We start from the raw sequence: 26,493 nt of genomic DNA, 5'->3' as shown, positions 1-26,493 counted from the left end.
TTTCCAAAAACTTGCTGATGTTATTACTATTCCACTTCATGTTGAGGCTTTGTACACATAAACACAATAATCAGGTGGTTGCGAGTGAACAAGATCAAGCTTGTTTACTTGTTGCGTGTAATCATGCACGCTTTTTATTCGCCAACTATCTAACTAGCCGGATAGTAAAAAAGTGCGCTAGTGGCGTGTATACTATCTCCGTGTAATCGACCCTTAAAAGAAGGAAAGAAGCAAAGCAAGACAGAAATGTAAATCTTCACCAAATAAAAGAAAACATCTCCAAGTTTTCATAATAAATGTGATATGTTACAACAGAAATTGCATAACAGCGGATCAGCCCACGTCAATCGAGATGTGCACCATGACTTTGTGTTATACATGTCAAAGTCTGAGTAAGACCCACTTTTACCACCTCTTGATAAATTTATCCGATAGATAATTACCATGGTTACAGCGGTTTTAAGCCCTCTCGTTGGCTAAGAACTGGATTTATCTATAGGATAAATTTATCAGGAAGTGGTAAATAAAAAGTGGAAAGTGGGCCTTAGGCTCGTTACTACCATCTTCTGGTTAAGCTATCTAAGGGATTATTACCATGGTTACGGCTATTTTACGCGCTCTCATTGGCTAGTAGATGGGTTTATCTATAAGATAAATTTAACTAAAAGATGGTAGTAATGGACCTTAGTCATGCAAATTATTGGCTATATAAGTGGGTATGGAATAGAGATGAGATGGGGTTAGGAACTAATTATGAGCTTGTAACTCATAATTTCAAGCCTCTAAAATCGCCTGGAGGATGAAATTCTGCTTATTTTTATGCAAAAAGGCTTAGAAGACCTGCTTCCAGTAACAATATCCCTATATATAGCTAGCAACAGCCTTAGCTATATACCCACACTATGGAGGAAAGTAAAGGTGGTTTTCATACCTAAAGGCATACAGACCAATGGGTCTAACTTCATTTCTCCTCAAAGAGATGAAAAAAGTAATCGATCAATACCTTAGAAATGGAGTGCTTGTCACTAATTTACTTCACCCTACCCAACATACTTACCAAAAAGCAAAATCAACAATTACTGCTCTCCATGCTTTGACTAGCACTTTAGAGGAGGCAATTGCAACCTAAGAGATAGCCCTATGTGCTTTCATAATAATAATAATAATAATAGTTTATTTCTCAAATATACAAAACATCTTACTTCCATAGTATTCTTGAATTGAATAAATTTCACCTTCTATTAGGTGTTTCTTCACTTCCGCTTTAAATGTCTTCTCGTCTAATTGTTTTGTTCTTGATGGTAGAGCATTATATAGTTTTATTGAAATATATTTGAAAGTATTTTGTGACTTCTGTACTCTGTGTACTTCTGTACCAGTAAATTGTTTCCATATCGTGTACTATAGTTCTGAGAGTCTATATTTCTTTCCAATGTCTCTCTTTGCGCATAAACATATTGTCGACAAGAAAAAACAAAACGGGATGGTATTGTCTGTATCTTCAACTCCCTAAAATAGCCTCTGCAACTTTCTCTATAACCCAATTTTTTACCTGGGGCGCACTAGATGCGCCCCAGGTAAGTATGCCATATATCGCCATACTATGAAAGTACGCAAAATATACATTCCTTATTTCTTCCTCCGGTAAACTTTTAGCTAACATACTTAAACAATACAGTGCCGTTGCCAATTCTTCCTTCAATTTTTTTATGTGGTCCCTCCATGAAAGAGTTTCTGATAGTGTAACTCCTAGAAACATTGTAGTATTATCTCTGACCTCCTGGTTTTGTTTTGTGAAGAAAGTAAGTGATGTGTTTTTTCTCTGTTCAGTTGTAGATTATTTATTTCGAACCAATTTTTTGTTTCATTTAATGTTATATTTGTTTTTTCTTTTAGGTCTTTTAAGTCTTTAGAACTATTTATGTATGAGGTGTCATCAGCATACAAGCACATTGAGTCTGCCTTTATATTTTTTGGTAAATCGTTTAAATATAACAGGAATAAAACTGGTCCGAGCACAGAGCACTGTGGTACTCCAGTTTCCACTGTTCTCGATTCAGAAATTGTTCCCTTCCAGTGTGTCTATTGTTGTCTTTCCTGAAGATATGAAGCAATACGTTTATTTCCATTTTCGTTTATGCCGTATTTTTCAATTTTTTTCAGAAGAATTTGGTGATTCACTGAGTCAAAAGCTTTACTCAGGTCACAGAAAACTACTTGTGTATAATTTTGTATCAAAACCAGTTATTATACTTTGGATTACACTAAGCAGTGCAGGGTAAGTATTTTTTCTGTATTAAAGTGATCTTTGCAGCTTTCGTACGGTTTTAGGTTGCATAGTGATCTGATTGCTTTTTTTGAAGGGTGAAGATACGAACTGAGTCCGATGCCATACACCAGAACAGTATCCATAACTTGCAACACTTTGGAAATTTGCAAAATAAGCTATTTAGAAGCTAAATCCCGATATATGTGACTACCAGGTAAGTTTCTTATCTATATTCATCCCTAAGTACTTGATATTACACACCGTTGTATCATTTTTTGGTGCAAATTTTAAATACTGTATTTTCTCAGCATTGATTTTCAATTTGTTGTTATGGAACCATATTTCTGCTCTTTCCAAGTTTTTATCGCTGCACCTTTTCACTTTTTGCTCCGTTTTTGCTATTGTTATAAATGACGTCGGCATACACACATGTTACCTCTGATGTTAGATTGAAAGGCAAATCATTTATATATACAGGTGTCTCACGTAACTGGTTCGTTAGAACAATAAGTTAGAACAATAAGTTAGAACAATAAATAGGTATCGGAATGTTTATAGATAATTTGTAGAGAATTAAATTCTCTTTCTGATAGGCTAAAAAATATGGGGCTTTCTCGCCATTGAATATAGAGAAACAGTAATTCAATTTTAGACCAGCCTGTATAAGATACTCCGATACAACAAATGACAATCTATTTGACAACATCTGATGTTGTTTTAAACCTATATTAGCGATCTTATCGCTTTCCTTTGCTATTTGAAAACTTCTTTAAGGCCACTGGAAGCACCCAATATTGCTATGCCATACACCGCCATGCTGTGCAAGTATCCGAAATACACATTTCGTGATTCAGCCGATGGTACATTTTTAACCATTACTTTTAAACAATATATTGAAGTTACTAATTTCTTTTTAAGCTGCGATATGTGTTCCGACCAACTCAAAGATTCCGTAAACACCACGCCAAGGAATTTAGTCTTTTGATTTGTAACGTGATCATTGGTTTTCGTATAAAACGTAAGTAACTTGGATTTAGTTGTAATTTGTTCGACTTGAATCACTTTTCTGCCTCAAGCATTGTTGTACTAGTTTTTTTCTGAAGTCTTTCAATATACTTTTCCACGTTTATGAAGGAAGTAATGCATAAAGCATTACGCATAAAGCAAAATCCGGCGAGAATCGAATCTTGCGGAACTCCTGTTTCGACTCTCTTCCACTCCGATATTTCACTTTTCCAATGAGTTTGTTGTTGTCGCTGATCTAGATATGAAACCAACAGGTTAAGGGCCTTATCTCTTATTCCGTATTTGTTCAATTTCTTAGTAAGAATGTCATGATTTACAGATCAAAAGTCTTGCTAAGATCACAAAAGGCAATTTGAGTATATCTTTGTTCATCAAAACCTCTTCTGATCATCTTAATCACTTGTCATACATTAAGCAGTGCCGTGCTCTAGGATTTACCTGGTTGATAACCGTGTTGGTAAGTCGTTAATAAGTTTTCATAAGTCAAATATTTGAGTAAGCACTTCTTTATGACAATTTCCAAAATTTTGGGCATTGTAGGTAGGACAGAGATTGGACGGATTATTCAGGTCGTTGGGATCTCCAGGTTTCTGTATTGGTATAATTTTCCCGTATTTTAGTTCTTCTGGTAAAATGCATAGAAACACAAGTTATTATTTCATTCACCCCCACATGAAACTACATGCGCAAGGAGATATGGAGAAATAATTGCCAACCTAACATCTTGACTAGAAAATATTAGAAGAAAATATTGACAATGATCATTAGTTTCACAGTAAGCAGAATGTAGTCTGAGGCAGATAAATGAAGCTACTTCCACAATCTTTATAACTATGAACAAAAAAAACTTGCCACAATGATAACATTGGTCGACGCTTTGTTTCCAAAATGCCCTGAAGTAACTGTGTCAAATTAGTTCCAGTCGAAATCCCAACATCATCTTGAATATACAGTATGTCCACGGAAAAGGTGTTGAATAGGAAAAACTTTTTAATTTAATTAATTTTTTTAATTTTCAATATCTTTACATGAGGTTAGAAAAAGTTTTGATGAATTACTTGTTCGTTTAAAAGCATGTGCCCAACAGGATGGTGTGTTTGAGTAAATAAACTTACAACTCATGCATTGTTAATTTGGAATTAGTTAATTGATATTAAAATAAATTTAATGATGACAAATAAATAAAAGTAGGCCGAATTTTTCGAAAATTGGTATTAGAGACTACCTTTTACTTTTGAACAACTTTTCCTAATAACTTATTTCCATATCTTCTCAAATAAATTGACTTTACTCTTGTACCATTTAAAGTTTTTTCAATTTTCTGAACACCGCGTATAAAGTATGTTAAATGTTTCTATCCCAATCTTACTCTAAAAACTAGCAAAATTTTTTATCAAGACAACTTTTTTCGATAAAATTAAAAATAAAAAAGTTTTTCCTATTCAACACCTTTTCCGTGGACATACTGTATATAACACCTACCTAAACCAGGACTACTTCTTTAACAGATGTTAGTCATAACCATAAGACTCTCAAGATCTTATTGATACAAATATTACAAATCGTTGTGATTGAATTGTTTCTGATAGTGAAAGTCGATAATTGAAGTTATCACTTGTTATATCAGTTACTTTTTAATGCATTCTTACTACAGAAACACGCAAATAAGTATTTATAGGAAGAATAGTTCGTATTTTTTCTATAATACTTGTCAAAGTAAATTTTTTTGGGTTTCTGTTGGTATTAAGTAGGGCCCTTATAAAATTTAGGTTGTTTTCCTGATTTCTAATAACATTTTCAGTAACTAAATAGTTGAGGTTAAAATTTTAATAAATTTTTAGATAAATAAATATACCTATTATATTTTAAATAGGAAAACTCAAATAAACGTCAGTTTGACATATTTATTTCAAAACATGATAAAACAAAACTCCCTATTAATTTTGCCAACTTTACAATTTGACAGGTATTATAGGAAAAAAAACGAACTTTATGGTGTTTCTATTCTACATTACTTTAAAAAATTAAAAACACTCCTTTTAATATATTTATTAACCTCCATCATTTTTTACTAACACAACAAACGAAATTTGAAAACTTTTTTTGATATATTTTTAACCTGGGGGCCAACGAAGTTGACGACCACCCACAATATGAATATGTATGTGATAAACAGACTGGCACCCATCAGGACCGTTATTAATCACCAAACGGTACCCATTTGGAGCCCTTTCCTGGGCAAGTTTCTTAGCAACAATCAGCAGTTGTCCCAAAAGCTAATAAAAAAAATAATAATTATTATATAAAACCATTAAATTAATCATACTTCGGCATCGCTTGGTTCTGCCATATCCAACATTGGAATTCTTTTCTTGGGAATTACCAAAAAATGCACAGGACCTTGCGGGTTAATATCATTAAAAGCAAGACATTGATCATCTTCATAAATAATATCAGCAGGGATTTCTTTAGAGATGATCTTGTCGAAAATCGTTGGTTTATTGTCAAATGTAGCACCTTGGGCCTTTTCTACCTCAGAACTCATCTAAAAACACCAAAAAATAGAGCCGGTTTATTTCAAGGTTATGTCCATATGATATTTCATTTTTGTGTATATTAAATTTTTGTGTGTGGAAGTGTTGTAATATAAATACATACCGTTGCGCGTTTTATTGGAAATAAGGGTGTTTTAAAGGTATTAGTCGTTAAAATCGGCCTGAAATTATGATACCTTATTAATTGTCTAATTGCAAATGACATTTTATTGATAATGTGCTGCCATCTAGTAGGGAGTGAAAGAATTTTTTTATTTATTGCTGATTAAATTTATCGTTTTGTACAAGGTTAAAGATTGCGATAAGAATTTGTAAATATTTTAAAATTTCGTAACAAATTTAGATTATTTTTTATAAAAAATTTTAAATTTAATTTTAAATTTAAAGAATTTCAATAACAACCAATTCCTTTTATTTTAGCAGCCCACAGATGGCGCTTTTGACAAATGTCAAAAATATTAGTTGGTTATAAACAGTTTTTATAAATATCGCGAAGAAAAGTTGCTAACGAGCACTAAAAGTGATCGTATTGGAACTTTTAAAAGTTTTCTTACACCTCTACAAACTTTTCCGACCATTTCAAGGTAAAAAAAGATAAACTTTGATCATTTACACCTACAATTTAATTTATAGATTAGAATTTTTTTTTTTTTTTTAAACATAAACATTTATTCTTCAAACAATAATAAAATTGTTCATATTTTCATTAATTTCATGAAATAAGTTAAAAATCGTTTTTAATTAAACCAAGTAATAGAAATAATTATAAATTTTCATAGATGGCGCTTCTAAACAACAACAATTAATTATATGTAATAATTTAATTAATTATTATAAGAAAAAAATTTAATTAATAACTTTTTAATTCAAAAGTAGAAATTATATGATTAGATTAATAAAAAAATTAATTAATTATAATTATATTTTAAAACAATTCTTTTTATTTTAGCACCCCACAGATGGCGCTTTTGACAAACGTCAAAAATACAAGTTGGTTATAAACAGTTTTTATAAATATCAAGAAGAAAAGTTGCTAAAGACGACTAAAAGTGATCGTATTGGAACTTTGAAAACTTTTCCTACACCTCTACAAACTTTTCCGACCATTTCAAGGTAAAAAAAAAACTTTGATCATTTACACCTACTTTTTAATTTATAGGTTAGAATTTTTTAATTTTAGTTTCTTAAAGAATGAATGTATATGTATACATTTATTCATTAAAACATTAATGGAGTTTTTATTGAGTTGTGTTGGTAGCATTGAAATAGTTACATACATAACCTCAACTTTTAAATAAAATTTATTTTATATTTCTTAAAATGGATAATATTACTCAATATGATTATTATTAGTATAAATATTAGTAAAAAGTGGTAATAATCAAAAAGAATATGGGAACGAGTTTATTCCAATAGCAATGTACCTAAATTCACTACTGTTTATACCCTACAAAAAATCAATAAAACAGAATGCCTCAAACGCCGAAAGAAGCTGTTCGAAGACTAAAACGATAAAAATGTACACGTGCCGCGATTTAAACTACACATTATTAAAATGATAAACGCCAACCAAAACATACTGTTCACAGCAACGATTTTAGCACTGTGTGTGATCTCTTTCGTGCACGTTTTTTTGTTCCCTTTGTACGATATCAACGCAAAACATACAACAGTAAAACGATACGCGGACTTCGAACAACGCATTTGTAAAGGTAACATTAAACGAAGAGTAGTTTTCAAGCATCGAAGATGTCCCCAACAGGGTATCGTAACAGTGGAACAAGGAGGAAGATTGGGAAACCAAATGTGGGCATATGCGAGCGTTTGGGCGATCGGAAGACGAACTGGATTGGAAACTTACGTGCCACAATGTATCCGTGCTGAATTAGATAAAGTATTTGACGTTTTATCCGTACCAAGTTTTGAAGAAATCGGCCATTGCGAGTTAAACCGTTTCGTACGATCAGTCGATTCGTGGAATTACACAAACCAAAGTATTATATTAAAGAAGTACACGATGGAACTGGAAATTGTTTTATCATGGGTCCAAGATATCATCCAAGAGTTTTCGTTTCGACGAGCTTTGTTGGTGAGAAGTCAAAAATTATTAAGGGAAGCTTCAAAAGGTAAATCGGGATCGGTTTTCGTTGGGATTCACGTGAGAAGAACCGATTATATCGGATACTTACAAAGAAAGTTGCATATAAACGCGGTCGGGATGGGGTTTTATCGAAAGGCGATGGGGTATTTCTTAAATAAGTATAAAAATGTTACTTTTATCGTGGTAAGTGACGATCCGGGTTGGTGCCAAGCGCATTTTAAAAGTTACGATAACGTTTATATTGCTAGTGAGAAAAACAAAGCGGCCGATGATTTGGCTATTTTGGCGTCTTGTAATCACACGATTTTTGATTATGGTACTTTTGGTACTTGGGGGGCGATTTTAGCCGGTGGGGAAACTGTTTGTTATAATTTAACTCATCATATTTCTACTAAGATTGTTCAAATTTTACCTAATTGGCATTTAATGAAATAGGTTGTTTTATTAAGTGTTTTGTAAATGTGTTTTTTGGGATTAATTAATCGTGGAAGTTGGATTTTTTTTATTGCTGTTTATTTATAATGTTTTTCTGATATTAATTCATAGTTCAAATGACAATCACAAATAATTTTGATTTATTTTTAACGAAATAGGGTCAATGCATTGGTTCTCGACCAATTAACAAAAAAATCAACTTTGAATATATTTTATACACATTTTTTAACCAGAAGTGAGAGTGGCAATATCCAGCCAAATCTATATTATTACCATATTATTAGCTTCCGATATTTCTGGTGGTTTTTATGACCCTCAGAAACAGTAGTGGCAGTAATTATTACCCCGAAAAAGTACCTGGACGTGATTTTTGATAGGTCCTCCTAGTGAACTAGGTCCAGGGACGCACATTTTTGCACGCTAGAGTTTGGGATTCGTAAACTACCTGTATACAACCCCATCTTTGTTCGTTATATGACTGCAATTAAGTCATAAAAACCACCAGAAATATCGGAAACAATAGGTGGGTTGAATAAAACAGTAGTAAATGCTAATTCTACAATACTGAAGTAAATTCTATAATTGTGAAGCAGGTTCAATTCTAATTGCAGTAGATACTTCGATATTTCCTGGAAGTTATTTACAACAAAATTAACAACTTCCTGTCTAGAATCGGCGTTTCTGAAAGTTGTTTCACCTCAGTGACGTCATCCGCCCAATGTAAAAGGATAGGGAGGGGTGTCAAACAAAGGCTTGGGGGAAAAATAGGTTGGTAGCTAGATCTGGTGACTGTTTAAAAAAAGTAGCATAGATTAGTCTAAAAAAAATTATTAGACTAAAAAAGTTAGAATAGATTGCATTATTTCACATTTTTTATAAATATTTGGACCGTTTATTTTGAATGTGGTGTAAGTCCATTTTCTCTTGTTTCGAGAAAATTAAAGGTTAACATATCTGTTAATTAAAAAATTTAGGCAAATTATATCAAGTCTGGCAATATTTCTACTGTTTTATCAATATACAGTGTGTCCCCGGATTGTGTCCCCTTAAGGTATAATTGACGATACATTTTTGAATTCAAATTCCATCTTTTGCAATTAAAGTCTGGATGTCATAAAACGAAATATAACCAAGTTTTACGTCAAATGTCCTCAAAGTACCAAAGTTAACGCAAGAAGTTTGTTAACTGTTGCAGGTAAACTGGTCTTTCTAAGCAATGTACGACAAAAGTTGATGAAGATAAAATGTTTGTTATGTTAAATTATAGCGATATGCCGAATTTTATTAATTTAGGATATAAAAGCAAAATGCAGATTTTTAAATCATAAGATTAACAAAACATTTTCGAACTAAACTGAATTAACATAAAAGCTTATTCAATGATACCACCACCAACACTAACATAATTCAGCCCTTTTGCGACATTGTTTATAACTTTTTCTAATATGGTCCAACGGAATTTCTCTAATAACTGTTTTAATTTTTGTTTTAAACGGTCTAAATTGTTATTAAAATTTTCAGTGTACACTTTTTGTTTTACATAACCCCAAAAATAAAAATCCATAATAGATAAATCAGGACTTCTTGGCGGCCATGGTTGCGGACCATATCTAACAATCCATTTTTTTCTACCAAATAACGTATTTAAATAATTTCTAATTAAAATGGTGGAATGTGGACCGCAACCATCTTGTTGGAAATATAATTTATTGCGTTTTTCTAAATCCACGCCGTGAAGATAATTAAATAAACAATTTTCAAGTATTTCCAAATATCACAAAACAGCACACCACACATTCACTTTCTGGGAATACTGGTGTTTACAAGCTATGCGATAATGTGGATTAGTCTTTAACCAGAATCAACAATTTTGTGATGTAACCACTCCATTAGTGGTGAACGATGCTTCGTCCGAAAATATTGTGTTTTTTAAAAAAGTTCTGTCTTTCACAATTTTGTACCGAAGCCACAAACAATAATCTAAACGTTTTGCTTCATGACCTAATTCGATAGTGTGGATAGTTTTGGTTTATACGGCAATATTTTATTTTCTCGATAAATTCTTTGTAAATGGGATTTACTTATACCGACATGAACTGCCCTTTTTCTTAACGACACCTTACCGTAATCCATTGCGTTTGTTACTGCAACAATCGACGCCGCATCATGATCATCTAAAAGCTTTTTTTCCTTCCTTTTATTTTTCACATTGCCCGTTTCCGTAAATTTTTTAATAACTCTCTTAATTGTTTTTTTATCTACTAAAAATCCAAATTTTTCCTCAAATTGCCTTAAAACTGCATTGTAACTAATGTTCCCCAGTCCATAGCACTGCACTATAAATATTTTATGTTGTAATGCAAATATGATCAATTAATATTTGACAATAGGTTAAAGCTAAGCTATCAAATGATAATTGTTAGTTCACTCAGATCTCTCTGTCTTTATTGTAAAACGAAATATTAAAAAAAATTTTCAAGAAAAAACTCATTTTTTCTTTTATATGCAAAATTAATAAAATTATCGGCATATCGCTATAATTTAACATAACAAACATTTTATCTTAATCAACTTTTGTGGTACATTGCTCAGAAAGACCACTTTACCTGCACCGGTTAACAAACTTCTTGCGTTAACTTTGGTACTTTGAGGACATTTGACGTAAAACTTGGTTATATTTCGTTTTATGACATCCAGACTTTAATTGCAAAAGCTGGAATTTGAACTCAAAAATTTATCGTCAATTATACCTTACGGGGACACAATCCGGGGACACACTGTATAATTTGGTTATATAAATTTGTTTTAGGCGTATTTTACTAAACTGATGTATACTTACGGGCTGCAAATGGACTTACACAACACTTTCAAAATTAGACAATTGTAAAAATGGTTTAATTTCAATTTTGAAAAATCAAATATTCCTTAAAATATACTTCATATTGATCCAATTCTGTTTACAAATAATGACACGACATAAAATAGAAGTAGTATTTTTATTTTAGACGCTAATTACATTGTTAAAAATACAAGATATTGATAGTATTTACTTATGCTCTGTATGTGGCAGTGTTCGAAATATGCATGATGCACCGGTGGTATATAAGATAATAACTGCTTGATGTCTTTATATTTTTCATAAGTAATAGGCATCTTGGTACAAAGGCGCCAGGGCGTTTTTTCAAATTTTGGCGGTCTTCCAGGACGTGTAGGTAATAAATTTATAGTTTTAAATTCTTTGTCCTTCATCGACGTTTCATATAAAATAGTGTATGGAGCACCTTTGAGAAAGCTTATCCAACATATTTGCAACCAATTTACCTGTACATTTTCTAAATGCCTCAAACAGCAAGAAGCTACTTCTTGCAATCCCTTGGAAGCAATAGTTTCGTCCCACACATACATTAACTTTATTATCGTGGACATTGTGAAAACTCTCGTTTAAAACATACATATTTCGCTTATAATATGCGATTGAGATAGATAATTTGGGGTAAGGTAAGGCTTTTTGTAAATCAAAAGAGAATACAAAGTATTTATCAGGATTTTTTGATGCCAGAATTTTATTTTCTTGTAATGCTTTTCTAGCTAATTCAGCATCTTGCAAGTGAACATCATGTCTTTGTACAAGAATTGTTTTTTCTTCGTCATCAGTTCTTGTCTTAATTTTCATGTTTAAGAAATCGCATTTCGCACAGGAATCTTTACGTGGCAAATGGAAGTGTAGCTTGAAATCTCGTTTAAAGATTTTCCTGTATGTCCATTCATTAATTGAACTCAAGTTATTTTCCTTGCATTTTTCTAAGTATAAATTATACATTTTTCTTATGTTTAATTCAGGATTTGAAAACATCAGTTCTGGATTTTGGGATCGAGTATAGTGACTTTCAAATGCTGGAAAGCTTTTTATGTGTTCTATCACCGTATTCGTCACTAGCTCCCTAGTTCTTCTACTAGAGCAGAGGTGGGCAAACAGTCGATCGCGAAGAGATCGGCAGGAGATCACAAAAGTTTTTCAAATACTATTTAGTGAATATAAACCCAATTTTAATAAACTCAGTGATAAAATGGAATACTATGCGTCCACATCCAAAAAATGAATTATATACAGGGTGTCTCACGTAACTGATTCGTTAGAACTTTTTCAGGTTCCACTATTCGTAGAGATTTGAAATTTTGGTAGCATGGGTTGTTCATTCAGAACTTTCGATCTAAAATATTTTCAAGATGGCCGCCACTTTCGGTCTACCGGAAGTAGACCATAACTTCGCTATTTTAAATGGAATGCTATAGTTTTTATTACACCGTTTAATTGTACATAAAAAAATAGGTTGACTTTGATAAAAGTTATTGGTACCTAGCGTTTTTCGTTTTCGAGTTATTTTGGTTTTAAGCTTTTTTTGGTAAATTTCAACATGCTTTTTAAAACTTCATATCTCAGCTAACGTTCATTCAAAAAAGATCTACGTTGGCACGATTACTCTTCAGATGTTGTCAAATAGATTGTCATTTGTTGTATCGGAGTATCTTATACAGGCTGGTCAAAAATTGAATTACTGTTTCTCCATATTCAATGGCGAGAAAGTCGAAAATTTTAAATGGAACGCCCCATATTTTTTTAGCCTATCAGGAAGAGAATTTAACTCTCTACAAATTATCTATAAACATTCCCATACCTATTTATTGTAATTTGTCTCATATTACGAAATTTATTAAAACATGCACAAAATCCAGGTTTTTTTATTAGAAAGCTATGGAATTTTGACAGTTTTTGGTCCATGTTTGTATTATTGTTGTCATTAGTTACATTTGACGACGGGTGTAAGTCATTGAACATCATGGTAAATTATTCCAACGCCGATATTTGAAATTTATTTTGTATTGATGGCGAATGTAATAAACTTTTGGACAGGACGTGTACGACGAACACTTAATGAGAGATGCCTAACAAATCTAACGCCCATCACAAGGACAAATTTCAAAAAATTGATAAAGAAGTTCTTAGTTCTGGATATATCGAGACAAAAAGAAATTGCATATTTCCGGTCACCAGTGATGAAGACAACGAAATAAATATTTTATCGTGTTTTATTGCATTTCCAAATTCAATTTTATAACAAATTTGTATTATAAATTTATATTTTTATTGAAATCTAATTTTTATCATTAACTTTTTGTTTTAATAGTTTCATTTATTTGATCTTCTGTTTATTATTTTTGGTAAGTAAAAGCTAGTAAACTAAAAGATTATCAATCGTAGTTAATAGTACAAATAACAATAGAAATAAATTAAACAAAAAACTGTCAAAATGTCATGGCCTTCTAATAAAAATACAAACGGTTTCCTGCATGTTTTGCATAAATTTACGAATATGAGAGAAACTACAATAAATAGGTATAGAAATGTTTATAGATAAATTGTAGAGAATTAAATTCCCTTTCGTGTAGGCTAATAAAAAATAGGGCGTTCCATTTAAAATTTTCGACTTTCTCCCCATTGAATATGGAGAAACGGTAATCCAATTTTTGACCATCCTGTATAAGATATTCTGATACAATATATGACAATCTATTTGACAGCATCTGAAGAGTAATCGTGCCAATTTAGAGCTTTTTTGAATGAACGTTGGCTGGGATATAGGGTTTTAAAGAGCATGGTGAAATTTGCCAAAAAAATCTTAAAATCAAAATACCTCGAAAACGAAAAACGCTAGGTACCAATAACTGTTATGAAAGTCAACATATTTTTTTTACGTACAATTAAAAGGTGTAATAAAAACTATAGCATTCCATTTAAAATAACGAAGTTATGGTCTACTTCCGGTAGACCGGAAGTGACAGCCATCTTGAAAATATTTTAGATCGAAAGTTAAAACTGTACGAATACCGGAACCTAAAAAAGTTCTAATGAACCAGTTACGTGAGACACCCTGTATATTGACATGAATAAATAATTTAATTACCATTCAATGCGTTATTTTTTTCCTATTTCTGAAAATGTCGATCGCCATTAACCAGCTAACATTTACGTCGATCATTGAATATTAAACTTTGCCCACCCCTGTACTAGAGCCATCCATTTTTCCACGCATGTTTTTCGGAATATTCTCATGCGCTTTTAGGATACGATCAATTCGTCCAGTAGATATTTGGAAAGTATCAATGAAAAATTTCTTACATACTAAAATATTTCCACCAGAAGTGACCAGGTAAAATTTATAAGCATATGCCCTCATAGTGCCCGAATTATTTCTAGGCCTTCTTCTATTGACAGTTTCACGTTGAAAATTACAATAAAGAAATACATTTTGCTTATTAAAATCACCTATATTCCAGAACTTATCAAAAATTTCTATACGTTGTGTTCCATTAATACGTTCTATGCATTTCTTCGAACAATTACAATTTTTGGATTCAAGTTTTTTTGCTGGAATGAGTTTTCCTCTTTTTGTATAGTACTTTTGTCCAGTATTTCGCTTAATTTTGTTTATTTGTTGCATATATTTTCTTTTATTTTGTTCTGCAGAATCTAAGTTCTCAGTAACAATATCCTCATCTCATAAGATTATTCTTCTATTTATATTCATGGGCTTTATTTCTGGGTGAATTTATTTAAAATTAAATAAAATAAATATTTTCAATTGTCATAAAATAATATTGATTTACCATTTGTTCTTACCTATATCACTATCTGATGTTAATCTGAAGTTATCCATTTTAGGAAAAAAATACAATAAGTAACCTAAACTACTAACTCTTGACACGTAATATGACACATTAACAGGCTACTGATCGACAACCATCAACTAAGCCACTTACCTCTGTCAATTGGACAATTGTACAATCTTAAATTGTACAAAACAGAGGAATTTTTTAAGAAATTAAACACGGACTAGTAATACACAAAAAATTTACTTTAAATTAAGCATGAATTACATAATATCTCATTTTTTTCAAAAATGGACTTACACCACTTTCAAAATAAACGATCCAAATGTGTGTTACTGTACCCATACATTATTAATTATTCGTAACTGTTGAATCTGTCATTTTTTTGACATTTAAAGTTGTCAACGGCGTTATTTCGGCACCTACTTTGATTGTTATTTGCTGATTTAATATTTTCAGAAAACGCGTTTTTTCTCGAATCTTTTCTTATACAACCATATGATTTGATATGTTCATCGCATAGATGAACATATCGGATTTATCCTCTATCAAAGTGTGCAAAGAAAATATATGCATCCCATTTAAAATAACAATGTTGGTTGCTATAGCAACGAAACAAAAAACAATGCAAACGAGCAAATATCGCAAAAAAATGCGCCACGATTAATAAAGAAACTTGTATTTGAAACATTTTTCTTTCAAACCACAAATGACGAAGTTATTGGCTACATTCCAGACATTTGATACAACCTGTATATACAGTGTGTTAATTAATCGTCGTACTCGACGTAATCATTGCAAGTATGCAACCAATATCACAGTAAGTATACGTAGTATACGCGATTTGTGATATTGGTTGCATACTTGCAATGATGGCGCCGAGTACGATAATTAATTAACACACTGTACAGGGTGTCCAAATTTCGATGGGTTTGCAGGGTATCTCAGTTATTATGAAAGATAGAAAGTTGCGGCTTTCGCGAACCTGAGCTACTTTTTTGTGAAACTTACAATGGCGCAAACCAAATTTTCATAGTCCTCTTCGTTTTTGATATACAGGGAGTGTCTGAAATTTACGATTTTCAGGCACCTCCTGTATCTCGGCTATCCGGAAACTTAGTAAAAAAGTAAAAACGGGTTCTAATAGATTTTTTCACGTGGAATCCAATGGTGCACGTAGAATTTTTCAAGTCATCACGGTTTTTGAGTTATAAACACAACTCAAATACTGAATACTCAACTTCTAAAATACTTAATTCTTTATAACTCAAAAACCTTGATTACTAGAAAAATTCTACGTGCACCATTGGATTCTACGTGAAAAAATCTATTAGAACCCATTTTTACGTTTCCGGATAGCCGACATACAGGGGTGTCTGAAAATCGTAAATTTTGAAACACTGCCTGTATATCAAAAACGAAAAGGGCTATGAAAATTTGGTTTGCGCCATTGTAAGTTTCACAAAAAAGTAGCTCAGGTTCGCGAAAGCCGCAACTTTCTACCTCTCATAATAACTGAGATACCCTGCAAACCCATCGAAATTTGGACACCTGTACATATATTTATAAAATAAATGTTTTCTTTTTTGATAGGTAATCACAATTTTGTTTAAAAAAATAGGAACTTAACTTCTATTCACGTATTAGTTATTGTTTTTTACCTGACTACAAAATTAACAAAAATCACTCTTATAATTTTTGGTAGCAGCTTCATCATGTTGTAAAATTTCGTACATTTTTTGTGAAACCATTTATCACATAAGTCGCAGCCGATATTTTTCTCATCATTATTTTTGATTTTTGTTGTAATTTTTACAGAATCTGTATTGTCATATCTTTGTTTTGATAATTTTTGTTGTAGCTTTTCTTCTCTAATTCTATTTTTTTCTCTTCTTCTTTGAAGTCGTTAGAAAACCGAATATGCATACATTTTTAGAGTATAGGGAATATTTTTGTTGTTATTCGACATTAAATCACAAAATGGTCGAGATCCAGTGCTTAACCTACTTAAATTGATTATTTTAACTTCCCGTAACTCCAACAATATGGTAATATATTTATCTATTTACATAATAATAATTAATCCCTCAATCAATGTGAAATATATCTCTACATGTTGTATGTAAAAAAATATCATTGATTAAAAAAAAAATAATTAAAAGACCAAGTGTTAGAGTATCATCTAATGTATATCACTTCGTGTAGATAGATTTTTCTTTTTAAGCACTTCATAATGTTACATTTTCAACGGAAAACCGTGCCAAACCAAAAAAAAAAAACTAAAAGTATAAGAAATGTAATAAATCTATTTGCATTCTCGGATAACTTAACGAAATCTTCAAGAGGTCTTATGGAACAACAAAAAATAAAAAACGACGCGTTTTTTCTTACTTAGCTAGGGAAATACCCGATTATATTTTTGTTACACCATATTGACGCATACTATCGAGTAGTTAAATGTAATATTAACGATAATAATATTATTAACTTAAATATAAAAGATGTTTTCACACTCAAAAGAAGAGAAATAAAATAATAACTTAATAACTAAATGTATAAAAAGTAACCCACACTGAATATTTTTCTATCTATTCAAAAAGAAAATTAAGGAAAAAAGACACACACACACACACAATCTGTACAATCATACGAACCGTTCAAATTTTTCTTGTTAGAAATCAAGAGAGTTTTCTTAATTAGTTTCTGTTTTTCTTGTATGTTTAGTTTAGTTATCTTTTTAATAGGAAATTAAAGAACTCGTTAGGTATTTTTGGCAACTGTGATCTCCTTTTATGTGCCAAAATTTTTGGGCTGTTTCGTTTCATGCAAAAAATAAGTATTTATTTATACAAAGTATATGTATATGTCTACTATCTACTATTTATAGAAAAAAATTACTAAGAAGTCTCTACATGGATATATTATTAATATATTATATATTTACATGACGAAAAACACGACGTCGACAAACTCGCGAAATGCTTACAACTTTCTGTGATACTCTCTATGAAAAAAAAAATGTATTTCAATCTATTTAAATGTGTAATAAATGTGTATTAAATTTATTACCTTTTATCTATATACACATCACTTCTTTTTCCTCTCTGTATTATTTATAATATTCCTTTTCAAAATAATATTAACACTTTTCAAATGACATTTCTAATTGACAGTTAAAAAATTTATAACCGAGAGCCATCTATTGGAGTAATTCTAAACTAATAAAAAATCTTATATTCTTTTTAAAATTAATTTATTGCTATTTTTAATTATTATTACTTTTCAATTCAATCAATGATAAATTAATTACAAAAAACTTTATATTCTTAACCTTTTAAAACACGTTTACGAACTTACATTTCTAACTTCACACTAGCGCCATCTTTTGTTGACTAAATACAAACATTCGATATTATTGACAAGGTATAAATAATAATTATTAAAATTTGCGAAATGTTGTATTGAACTAAAATAATAAATAATACAATTCGGATAATAAATTTTAAGTTTACTAACTTTTGATTAAATTAACGCCTTAACAAATCTTCTTTACCGATTGAATCACCATGACAACCAACTCGACATTTAAATTACAACAAAATAAACGTCACTCGAAGATGTTTTCAACTCAAGATTGCGAATGCGTCGGTTTTGAGTCGATTTGGAAAGTTACAAAGTAAGTTATACCCTCAAAATTATTAATTAATTATTTGAATTTAATTCCCAACAGAGTTTATGAAGTTAATAGTTCGCAAACGAATTATGTCTCGCATGAAATCGGAACAACAACACAACCTAAAGTTACATCGGAGGTATTTATTTAATTTTTTAATTGTTATTGTTTGGATTATTTTTGATACTTTTAGACTCAAACTGATATGTTTGAAATCCCCGCAACGTGTGAAGTCGATATGGAGCGCCTTTCGAAATGGTTAAATAAGATTTACCCCACTGTTTCTAAGGAATTAAATGAAACGATTCATTCTCAGGCTTTTAAAAATTATCGATTGGATAAGAATTATGAGAAACCAAGTGTTAAACTTTTACAGTCGTTAAAAGTTATTGCAGGACAAGATAATTCTGGAGAAGTAAAATTTGTTTTAGTTAAACGCATTTATTTGTGGGTTTATTTTAGATCCCCCGTGTTTCTTCTTTATCATGGAATTCCACGGGAAATACTTTAGCTATTTCTTGTAATTATTGTCATAAGATATGGTGTTATCACCCCGGTTTGGTTTCTTTATTTACATTTGATCGGTAATTGAGATTTTTGGAAAAATTCACGAATCATGTTGCTTAAAAAATCTATTTGAAATGACCCAAAAAACACGTTAAAATTGCGATTGTTACAAAACGTGACGTCACCTACAACCTACAAATTGTTTATTTTATAGCAAATCAATTTTATAAACTTAAAAGTAAAGTTATTTTCGCTATTTTAGGTGAGATTACAACGTATATTTTGGGATGAAACACCTTGTTTCTTAGGCTTTCGATGCATAATGACTGACTACCTGTCGTTAGATAGATTGTGTGTCAATAGACTCTGTGTTAATACTAGAACTAACACTAGACCGAAAACTAGAAATATTCGGATTTAGCCCCACGTCTTTTAAGACGGCTAAACCCGAATGATTCTAGTTTTATGTCTTGTGTTAGTTCTAGTGATAGTGCTAGTGTAAAACTAGAACTAATACTAGAACTAGAAAGTATCGGGTTTAGCCATGCATCTGAACACGAAAGATAGTTATTACGATTAATATTTTTCACAAAAAGGCTAGACCTGCGTATTATTGCTTATTATTTCCGTAAAACATTGATTAAAATGTTGAGAGATTAGCATACACATTCTTCTACACATTCTGCAAGTTGGTTGAAAAAGATGTAACACATATTAGGTAACTAATTCCAGAAAGTAGAGAATCAGTTCTGAGTATTTAGACATCGTTGAGGTTGGACTTTATTCTATTGTCATACTTACAATAGGTTCTGAAAGATTCTGGTGTAATGCGTTTTGAAACCTATTCCATTTGCATTATTACATCTTTTGGCAAATACTAAAACGCATCAGACTCAGTTTTGAGTGTTCACATAAAATTATGCAAGTTGGCAGAAAAAGATGCAGTACATTTAGAATATGGTAACTGTTTCCAGAAAGTTCAGGATCAATTCTAAGCGCTTAGACGTCGTTGAGGTTGGTGTTATTGAATGTTGCGTTTTGAAACAAATTTAGCTTATGATTGAATGAAACAAGTCGTTAGTTTTGCAAAAAAATATATTAATTTGATTGAGTTAAGGTTGAAAGAATTTATGTTTATCAAGATTGACACACGATTTCTAAAAAAAGGAGTAGTACAACACCCTTGGCAAGTAATTTTAAAAGATGGCCTGTTTAGTCAAGTTTCCAAAATGGTACAACACTTGCTATTTTTCTTGTCATAAAAAATATTATTGCCTGTTTTTCTGCAAAAAACACGTTATTTAAAAAATTCATACTTTTGTATGTTAGTTGTATTTACTTTTTATTTCCTCTTAACTTTATTAGAAGATGTGCCAGTTAATATCTACGAACTACAAAATGTTCGTAGATATTAACTGGCCCTTATGTCTTGCAAAAAGACTCTTTCAAATAAGGTTAATCTAAAGACAAAGTTAAACAAACAAATTTATTTTTTATTAATTTTATAGCAGTATTTTCTTAAAACTAAGGCAAATGCTAAAATTATTTGCCGTCGGCACTAATACAAGCTCTGCATCGTCACAGAAAAGATCTTTTTACTAGTTGTGCAAATTTCTTTGCATTTATTTCTTCTGCTGTTGTATAAATATTGTGTTCGGTTGTGCTCAGTTCGGCAAGATTTTCAATCGGTTTTTAATACACTGTTTCTTTTATGCAATCCTAACAAGAAAATCAAAGGGATTTAGACCCAGAGACACCCAATCCATCTTGCTGGGTATTCTGCATGCAATACCATACAGGACAAGCATAATGAGCTGGGCAACCATCTTGTCGAAACCACATTTCTCTGTAGATATTGAGTGGCACATCTTCTAACAAAGTTGTTAAATCAATTTAGAGGAAATACAAATAACATACGAACGTATGAATTTTTTAAATAACGCGTTTTTTGTAGAAAAACAGGCAATCATATTTTTTAGGAAAAGAAAAATAGCAAGTGTTATACCAATCTTGACTAAACAGGCCATCTTTTAAAATAACTTGCCAAGGGTGTTGTACTACTCCTTTGTTTAGAAATCGTGTGTCAAACTTAATAGACATAAATTCTTTCAACCTTAACTCAATCAAACTAATACTTTTTTTTACAAAACTAACGACTTTTGTTGTTCGATTTGTGATTGTTATAGTAGCATGGTTCATTAGGAATACATTATTAAAAAAATCACTATTAAATTGCGAACATTTCTGACCGTAGTACCTAAAGATAAGATGTACGGGAACGATTTTTAACATTTTCAAAAATATGTCTATTACCACTTAACTAAGAGACATAGAATTGTTTTCTTATTTTTACCAGAACAGGTATGGGTTGGCCTCTCATCCGGTGCCCGCTTAACGTTGAGTTTCGGGACACCTGTATACATTTTATTATCTAACGCTAAATACATTTAAAACTAGAACTAACACTAGACCTGGAACAAGAAACATTCCGATTTAGCCCCGCGTCTCTCATGACGTCTAAACCGAATGATTCTAGTTCTAGGTCTTGTGTTACTTCTAGTAATAGTGCTACTGCAATACTAGAACTAACACTAGACCGAGAATTAACATTCGGATTTAGCCGCACATCTTTCAAGACGGCTAAGCCCGAATGATTCTAGTTCTAGGTCTTGTGTTAATTCTAGTGATAGTGCTAGTGTAAAACTAACACTAGACATAGAACTAGAAAGTATCGGGTTTAATGTAATCTCCGTCTGAAGACGCACGGCTAACCTAACCTGGAATTAACAACCCACCCTCTGCTCCATGCCCAACCCGACATTCTCACTGATTTAAATGTTAGTTAACCTAACTCAACATGGAATTTCTATACAAATTCTGAAATAAATCAGTAAATTATGTTGATCCGAATGTCTAAAAAGTTATGTCGCATGTGGGTGACAAAGAATCGAGTGTTGTAGCAGCAATTTTTAAATCTGTAAACACAGAAAGATATCACTCAACAGAAGAATACTTTCAGTAAATAGTCTTCAGCCAGCAGTATTGTAATATCCAAGCACTTAGTAGTGTTTTGGCAGCAGTATATAGTCTTCTGATAGCATTAAATAGTTTTTGCCAACAATATTTAGCTTTCTTCAAGCAATTAGTTAATATTTAGCACATTGAAAGTAGTTAATAGTCTTTTGGAAACAATATCTTGTCTTTCCAAGCAGATAATAGTTTCTTCCAGCAGTATTTAGTCTTCCCCAAGCAGGTCGTAATCTTTTCTGGTAGTATACGCTCTGAAAGCAGTAAGTAGTTTTATGGATGCAGTATCTCATCTTTCCAATCAGTAAGTAGTTGTTTGTTAGCACTATCTAGTCTTCTCTAAGCAGATTGTAATCGTTTCCACCAGTATCTAACATTTTCGAAGCAGTAGATACCTTTTTTGGAAAGCAGATCTCTTTTTTCCAAGTAGTTATTAGTCTTTTCCAACAGTATCTAACATTCTAGGCAGCTTTTTGGAAAGCATATCACTTTTCCAAACAATTATTAAAGTCTTTGAAAGCAATAAGTGATCTTGGAAGCAGTATTCTTGTCCAAGTAGGTCAAAATTTTTAACAGCAGTGTTTAGCGTTCTGGAAGCAATAGGTATTATTTTGAAAACAGTATTTAGTCTTTTCCAAGTAAGTTGTGGTTTTTTCTGCAGTATCTAGCATTTTAGAATCAGTAGGTAACTTTTTGAAATAGTATTTCCTCTTTCCAAGCAGTTTTTAGTCTTTTACTAGCAGTATCTAGCATTCAGGAACCAATAAGTTAAAGATCTACCCCATTTTAGGTTATCTGCAGTTTATAGATGGTTAACAACGACATTTTAGTCGTTAAACCAAATGTGCTGCGGAAATATATGGTTAGTACTCAAAAAAGTTAAACAAGGAAAATATATAAGAAATATTCTTTATTAAGTAAATTATAAAATTTATGTTAAAATAACTTAACACATATCATTATAAAATATTTACTCGTCTTGCTTTTATGCTTGCAAAATTTTTAACTTACTCACCTATATCTATACTATCCATATATCATTTTCTATTTATATTATCTATATCTTATTAAAATTGTCGATTTTTAAGCGACATGATTCTTGAATTATCCAGATTTTTTTTTAATTAAATTATTTTATTAATAAATTTTGAATTTTTTAGTTTCGAGCAATTCTCGGAAACACCCACAAAAAAATTAGTAGCTGAGACTTGTGTTTCCGTAATTAATTTCCATCCTAATTTACCGTTTATTATAGCAGCCGGAACTTATACTGGTATAATATAATAATTAATTTTTAAATTTAAAATAAATTTTAATTTTAATTAGGTGCAATAATCATTTGGAACATCCAAAACGATGACGACGATAATGTTATAGTGAAAATCCAAGCTCACGAAGAAAATATAACCCAACTTTCTTGGATTTCCGATTTAGATGACCCAAAAATCGTGATTTTGGCTTCTTCGAGTTTAGACGGTTGTTTATGTTTGTGGAATTTTAACTCCGAATTAGAAATTAAACACAAGTAAGAATTACTTTTAAGAATTAAATCAAACAAGCTTTTTAAATGGGGTAAAATCAAAAAGAAATTTTAAAATAATTCTAAATACGAGAATAAATCGCTTAAAAAGTCGATTCTTTCTGCCATTATCTTGGAGATGCGAGCTTAAAAGGTCGATGTATAAAAAGTTGCCTAAGTCTTCTCTTGAACCTGGCATTCGGGATTACATACAGGGTCTTTATGGCTCAAATTTATCCTGAGGAAGGTCCCCGGATCTCTGGTAGAAAGTACCATCGGGTTTTCTTACCCGGTTATCCGTAGATGACGCCATTTTTAGGGTGGGATTTGATCCTGTAAATTTGGTATGTTTGCGGTGTTGGTCAAAGCAAAGGGATGCTTTGGGTCCTAAATTTGGGATTACAAAACGGGGCCTATTCAAAGAGAAGATTTTTTTAATTATTTTAGGTACAAAATAAAATCGCCGATTTTACCAAAATCACCAAGATTATTACAAGTACCGGAAGAGATAGCAAAAAAAATTGAAAGAGGGGTTATTACATTCGATTTTTCCCCCTACATTAGAGATATGTTCATCGTTGGGGTTGAAGGAGGATTATTAGTGCAATGTTCTTTATTGGGAACTGTGCCTTTAAAAGGTTTTTTCTACATCAATTTAATAAAAAATTTATTTTAAATCATTTTTTTAATTTTTAGGAAGTACTAAAGAAGTACCAATATCAGATCCGGTTTATAAATATTTCGAGCCCCACGAAAGTGAAATTGTTAAAGTGCAATTTTCCCCAAATCGAAAAGAGATGTTTTTTAGTTACACAAATAGCGGGCAATTAAGAATTTACATTTTAAACGAAGTATAAAATCAATTAAACAATATAAATTATATATTATTATAATATTTTTTAGGATGAACCAGCCCAAACGATTTTTATCAACACTTTCCTCGATTTAACATTTATCCCATTCCATGAAAAAATCATCGCCGGTTGCGGCTCAAAAGGATCAATAGAAATTTTCGGGTTGCGCTCAACAAATTCGCTTCATTCGATTGAAAATTCCAATTTTGAAATTACAATGACACGAATGGAATTAAACCGATCTAGAGTTTCTACGGTTGCTGTGGGAAAAAATAACGGCGTTTTGGAGTTATGGAGTGTTCCATGGAGTTGTTTTAATCAAGAAGAAAATTAATTTGAGGTTATTGTTTTTTTATTAATTAATAAAAACGAAACCCGGAGAAAATAAATATTCCAAATTCACCTATTCTTTAAAAATATGATGTTGATCCGATTATTATTATTATTTTTTATTGAATACCAGGTGAAAATCATGTAAGCTAGCTCTAGGTATAGTGCAAGGAACAGTCCCAGCGATCTTTAATAGGAGAACTTGGGTCTGATTGTATGTCGACCTCCCACCGTAAGATGGCATTAGCGTCTATACTGAAATAATTTAATTAAACTAACAATTTTATTATGAATAGTGGGAATGATGAGAGACAGCAATAACAATTATTATCAGTATCATTCTTTTAATTTAAAAAGTATAGATTCCAATTCGTGTTATATTTTTAAATTTGCCGCTAACTTCAACTTTTAAAAGTTGACGTTTGTTCAGAATGACAGATGTAAACGTCATTTTAAAGTGATTTTTCGGTAAGAGTATAATAAAGTAATAATGGTATGATTAAATAATTAGATTATAATTGACATTATAGCTTTGTTTCAGCTAACGTTATAACTGGTTGGAAGCTCGTCAGATGCTTTATTATTTGACAGGTGTAATTGCCATAGGTAATTGGATCTAAGGAATTCCCAACCAGTCGGAACGTTAATTGGAGCCACTATAGTGGCTCCAAACACTTTCCAAACAGTTATTCTGTGGTTGGAGCTTTTATATATAAACCCAATCTAACCTGTATTCTAGTGGTTCGGTTCTTAGCTGAATAATTCCAAAATATCCCAACAGATGGCGCCACATGCGTTCAATTTTTAGTACGAAGCTATTTTCTATGTTTTTATTTATACAGTTATTTCACTTAAGAAGCAATACACAAAAATATAAAGATATTAAAAAAAAAGCGAGATAATCGTAAAAAATTTAAATTGTTTTAAAATTAACAAAAATTAGGTTTGAATTGATAAAAAAATCGAAATAAAATTTTATTATTTTAAGGTTATCCAACTTGACTCGGTTACCATGGTTACCATGGTGATTAAGATCCAGATATTGCAGTTGCTTGTCAAAATTGACGTTGAATTTAAGTTTTCTTAATGAAAAACACAATTAATTGGATTTGAAGGTTGTATTTAATTCAAAATGGGTGAATAGATGAAATTATAAGCAAGGTAAGTGGATTAAATCAAAAAAAAATATTTTTAGATCAATTAAAATGTATGTACAAGAATTTAGGGTTAAATAACAATTAAAATTAGAACTAACACTAGACCTAGAAAGTTTTAAGTTTAGCCGGGCATCTTAAAGGAATGTTTATAGATAATTTGTAGAGAAATAAATTCCCTTTCTGACAGGCTAAAAAAATTTTAAATGGAACGCCCCATTTAAAATTTTTGACTTTCTCGCCATTGAATAATGAGAAAACGAAAAACGCTAGGTACCAATAACTTTTATCAAAGTCTACCTATTTTCTACTTACAATTAAACGGTGTATAAAAACTATAGCATTCCATTTAAAATAACGAAGTTGTGGTCTAC

At 31.3% G+C, this 26,493-nt stretch overlaps 3 protein-coding genes across 6 annotated transcripts; 2 read left to right on the top strand and 1 right to left on the bottom strand.

The window, feature by feature from the left end:
• Window positions 1-700: 700 nt before the first annotated feature.
• Window positions 701-25,054, top strand: LOC111422557 (cytoplasmic dynein 2 intermediate chain 2-like). Of its 4 annotated transcripts, XM_071195364.1 has the most exons (14): window positions 701-2,278; window positions 2,332-2,483; window positions 3,044-3,129; window positions 3,188-3,287; window positions 6,800-6,963; window positions 18,673-18,731; window positions 18,786-18,867; window positions 18,922-19,143; window positions 19,191-19,312; window positions 23,423-23,535; window positions 23,589-23,787; window positions 24,229-24,419; window positions 24,478-24,632; window positions 24,685-25,054. In XM_071195364.1, exons 6-14 carry the CDS (start codon window positions 18,673-18,675, stop codon window positions 24,967-24,969), a joined length of 1,428 nt encoding a protein of 475 aa, XP_071051465.1. In that variant the 5' UTR covers window positions 701-2,278; window positions 2,332-2,483; window positions 3,044-3,129; window positions 3,188-3,287; window positions 6,800-6,963; the 3' UTR covers window positions 24,970-25,054. The 4 variants fall into 4 exon arrangements, with proteins under 4 accessions (XP_071051465.1, XP_071051466.1, XP_071051467.1 ...); XM_071195365.1 differs by lacking the exons at window positions 3,044-3,129; window positions 3,188-3,287; XM_071195366.1 differs by lacking the exons at window positions 701-2,278; window positions 2,332-2,483; window positions 3,044-3,129; window positions 3,188-3,287 and adding an exon at window positions 6,338-6,434.
• On the bottom strand, window positions 5,330-6,065 carry LOC111421330 (histidine triad nucleotide binding protein 1). The gene is made up of 3 exons (XM_023054472.2): window positions 5,954-6,065; window positions 5,622-5,840; window positions 5,330-5,571 (listed from the first exon to the last, which is right to left on the bottom strand). Exons 1-3 carry the CDS (start codon window positions 6,053-6,055, stop codon window positions 5,410-5,412), a joined length of 483 nt encoding a protein of 160 aa, XP_022910240.1. The 5' UTR covers window positions 6,056-6,065; the 3' UTR covers window positions 5,330-5,409.
• LOC111421329 (galactoside 2-alpha-L-fucosyltransferase Sec1-like) lies at window positions 7,012-18,120 on the top strand. Its single transcript, XM_071195367.1, has one exon. The coding sequence runs from the start codon at window positions 7,406-7,408 to the stop codon at window positions 8,384-8,386; it is 981 nt and encodes a 326-aa protein (XP_071051468.1). The 5' UTR covers window positions 7,012-7,405; the 3' UTR covers window positions 8,387-18,120.
• Window positions 25,055-26,493: the final 1,439 nt, after the last annotated feature.

Source organism: Onthophagus taurus, chromosome 3 (genome assembly GCF_036711975.1).
Source record: "Onthophagus taurus isolate NC chromosome 3, IU_Otau_3.0, whole genome shotgun sequence".
In the NCBI taxonomy this organism is placed as follows: Eukaryota; Metazoa; Arthropoda; class Insecta; order Coleoptera; family Scarabaeidae; genus Onthophagus; species Onthophagus taurus.
Note: the sequence above shows the minus strand (reverse complement) of the source record. Positions and strands in the feature narration are given on the sequence as shown.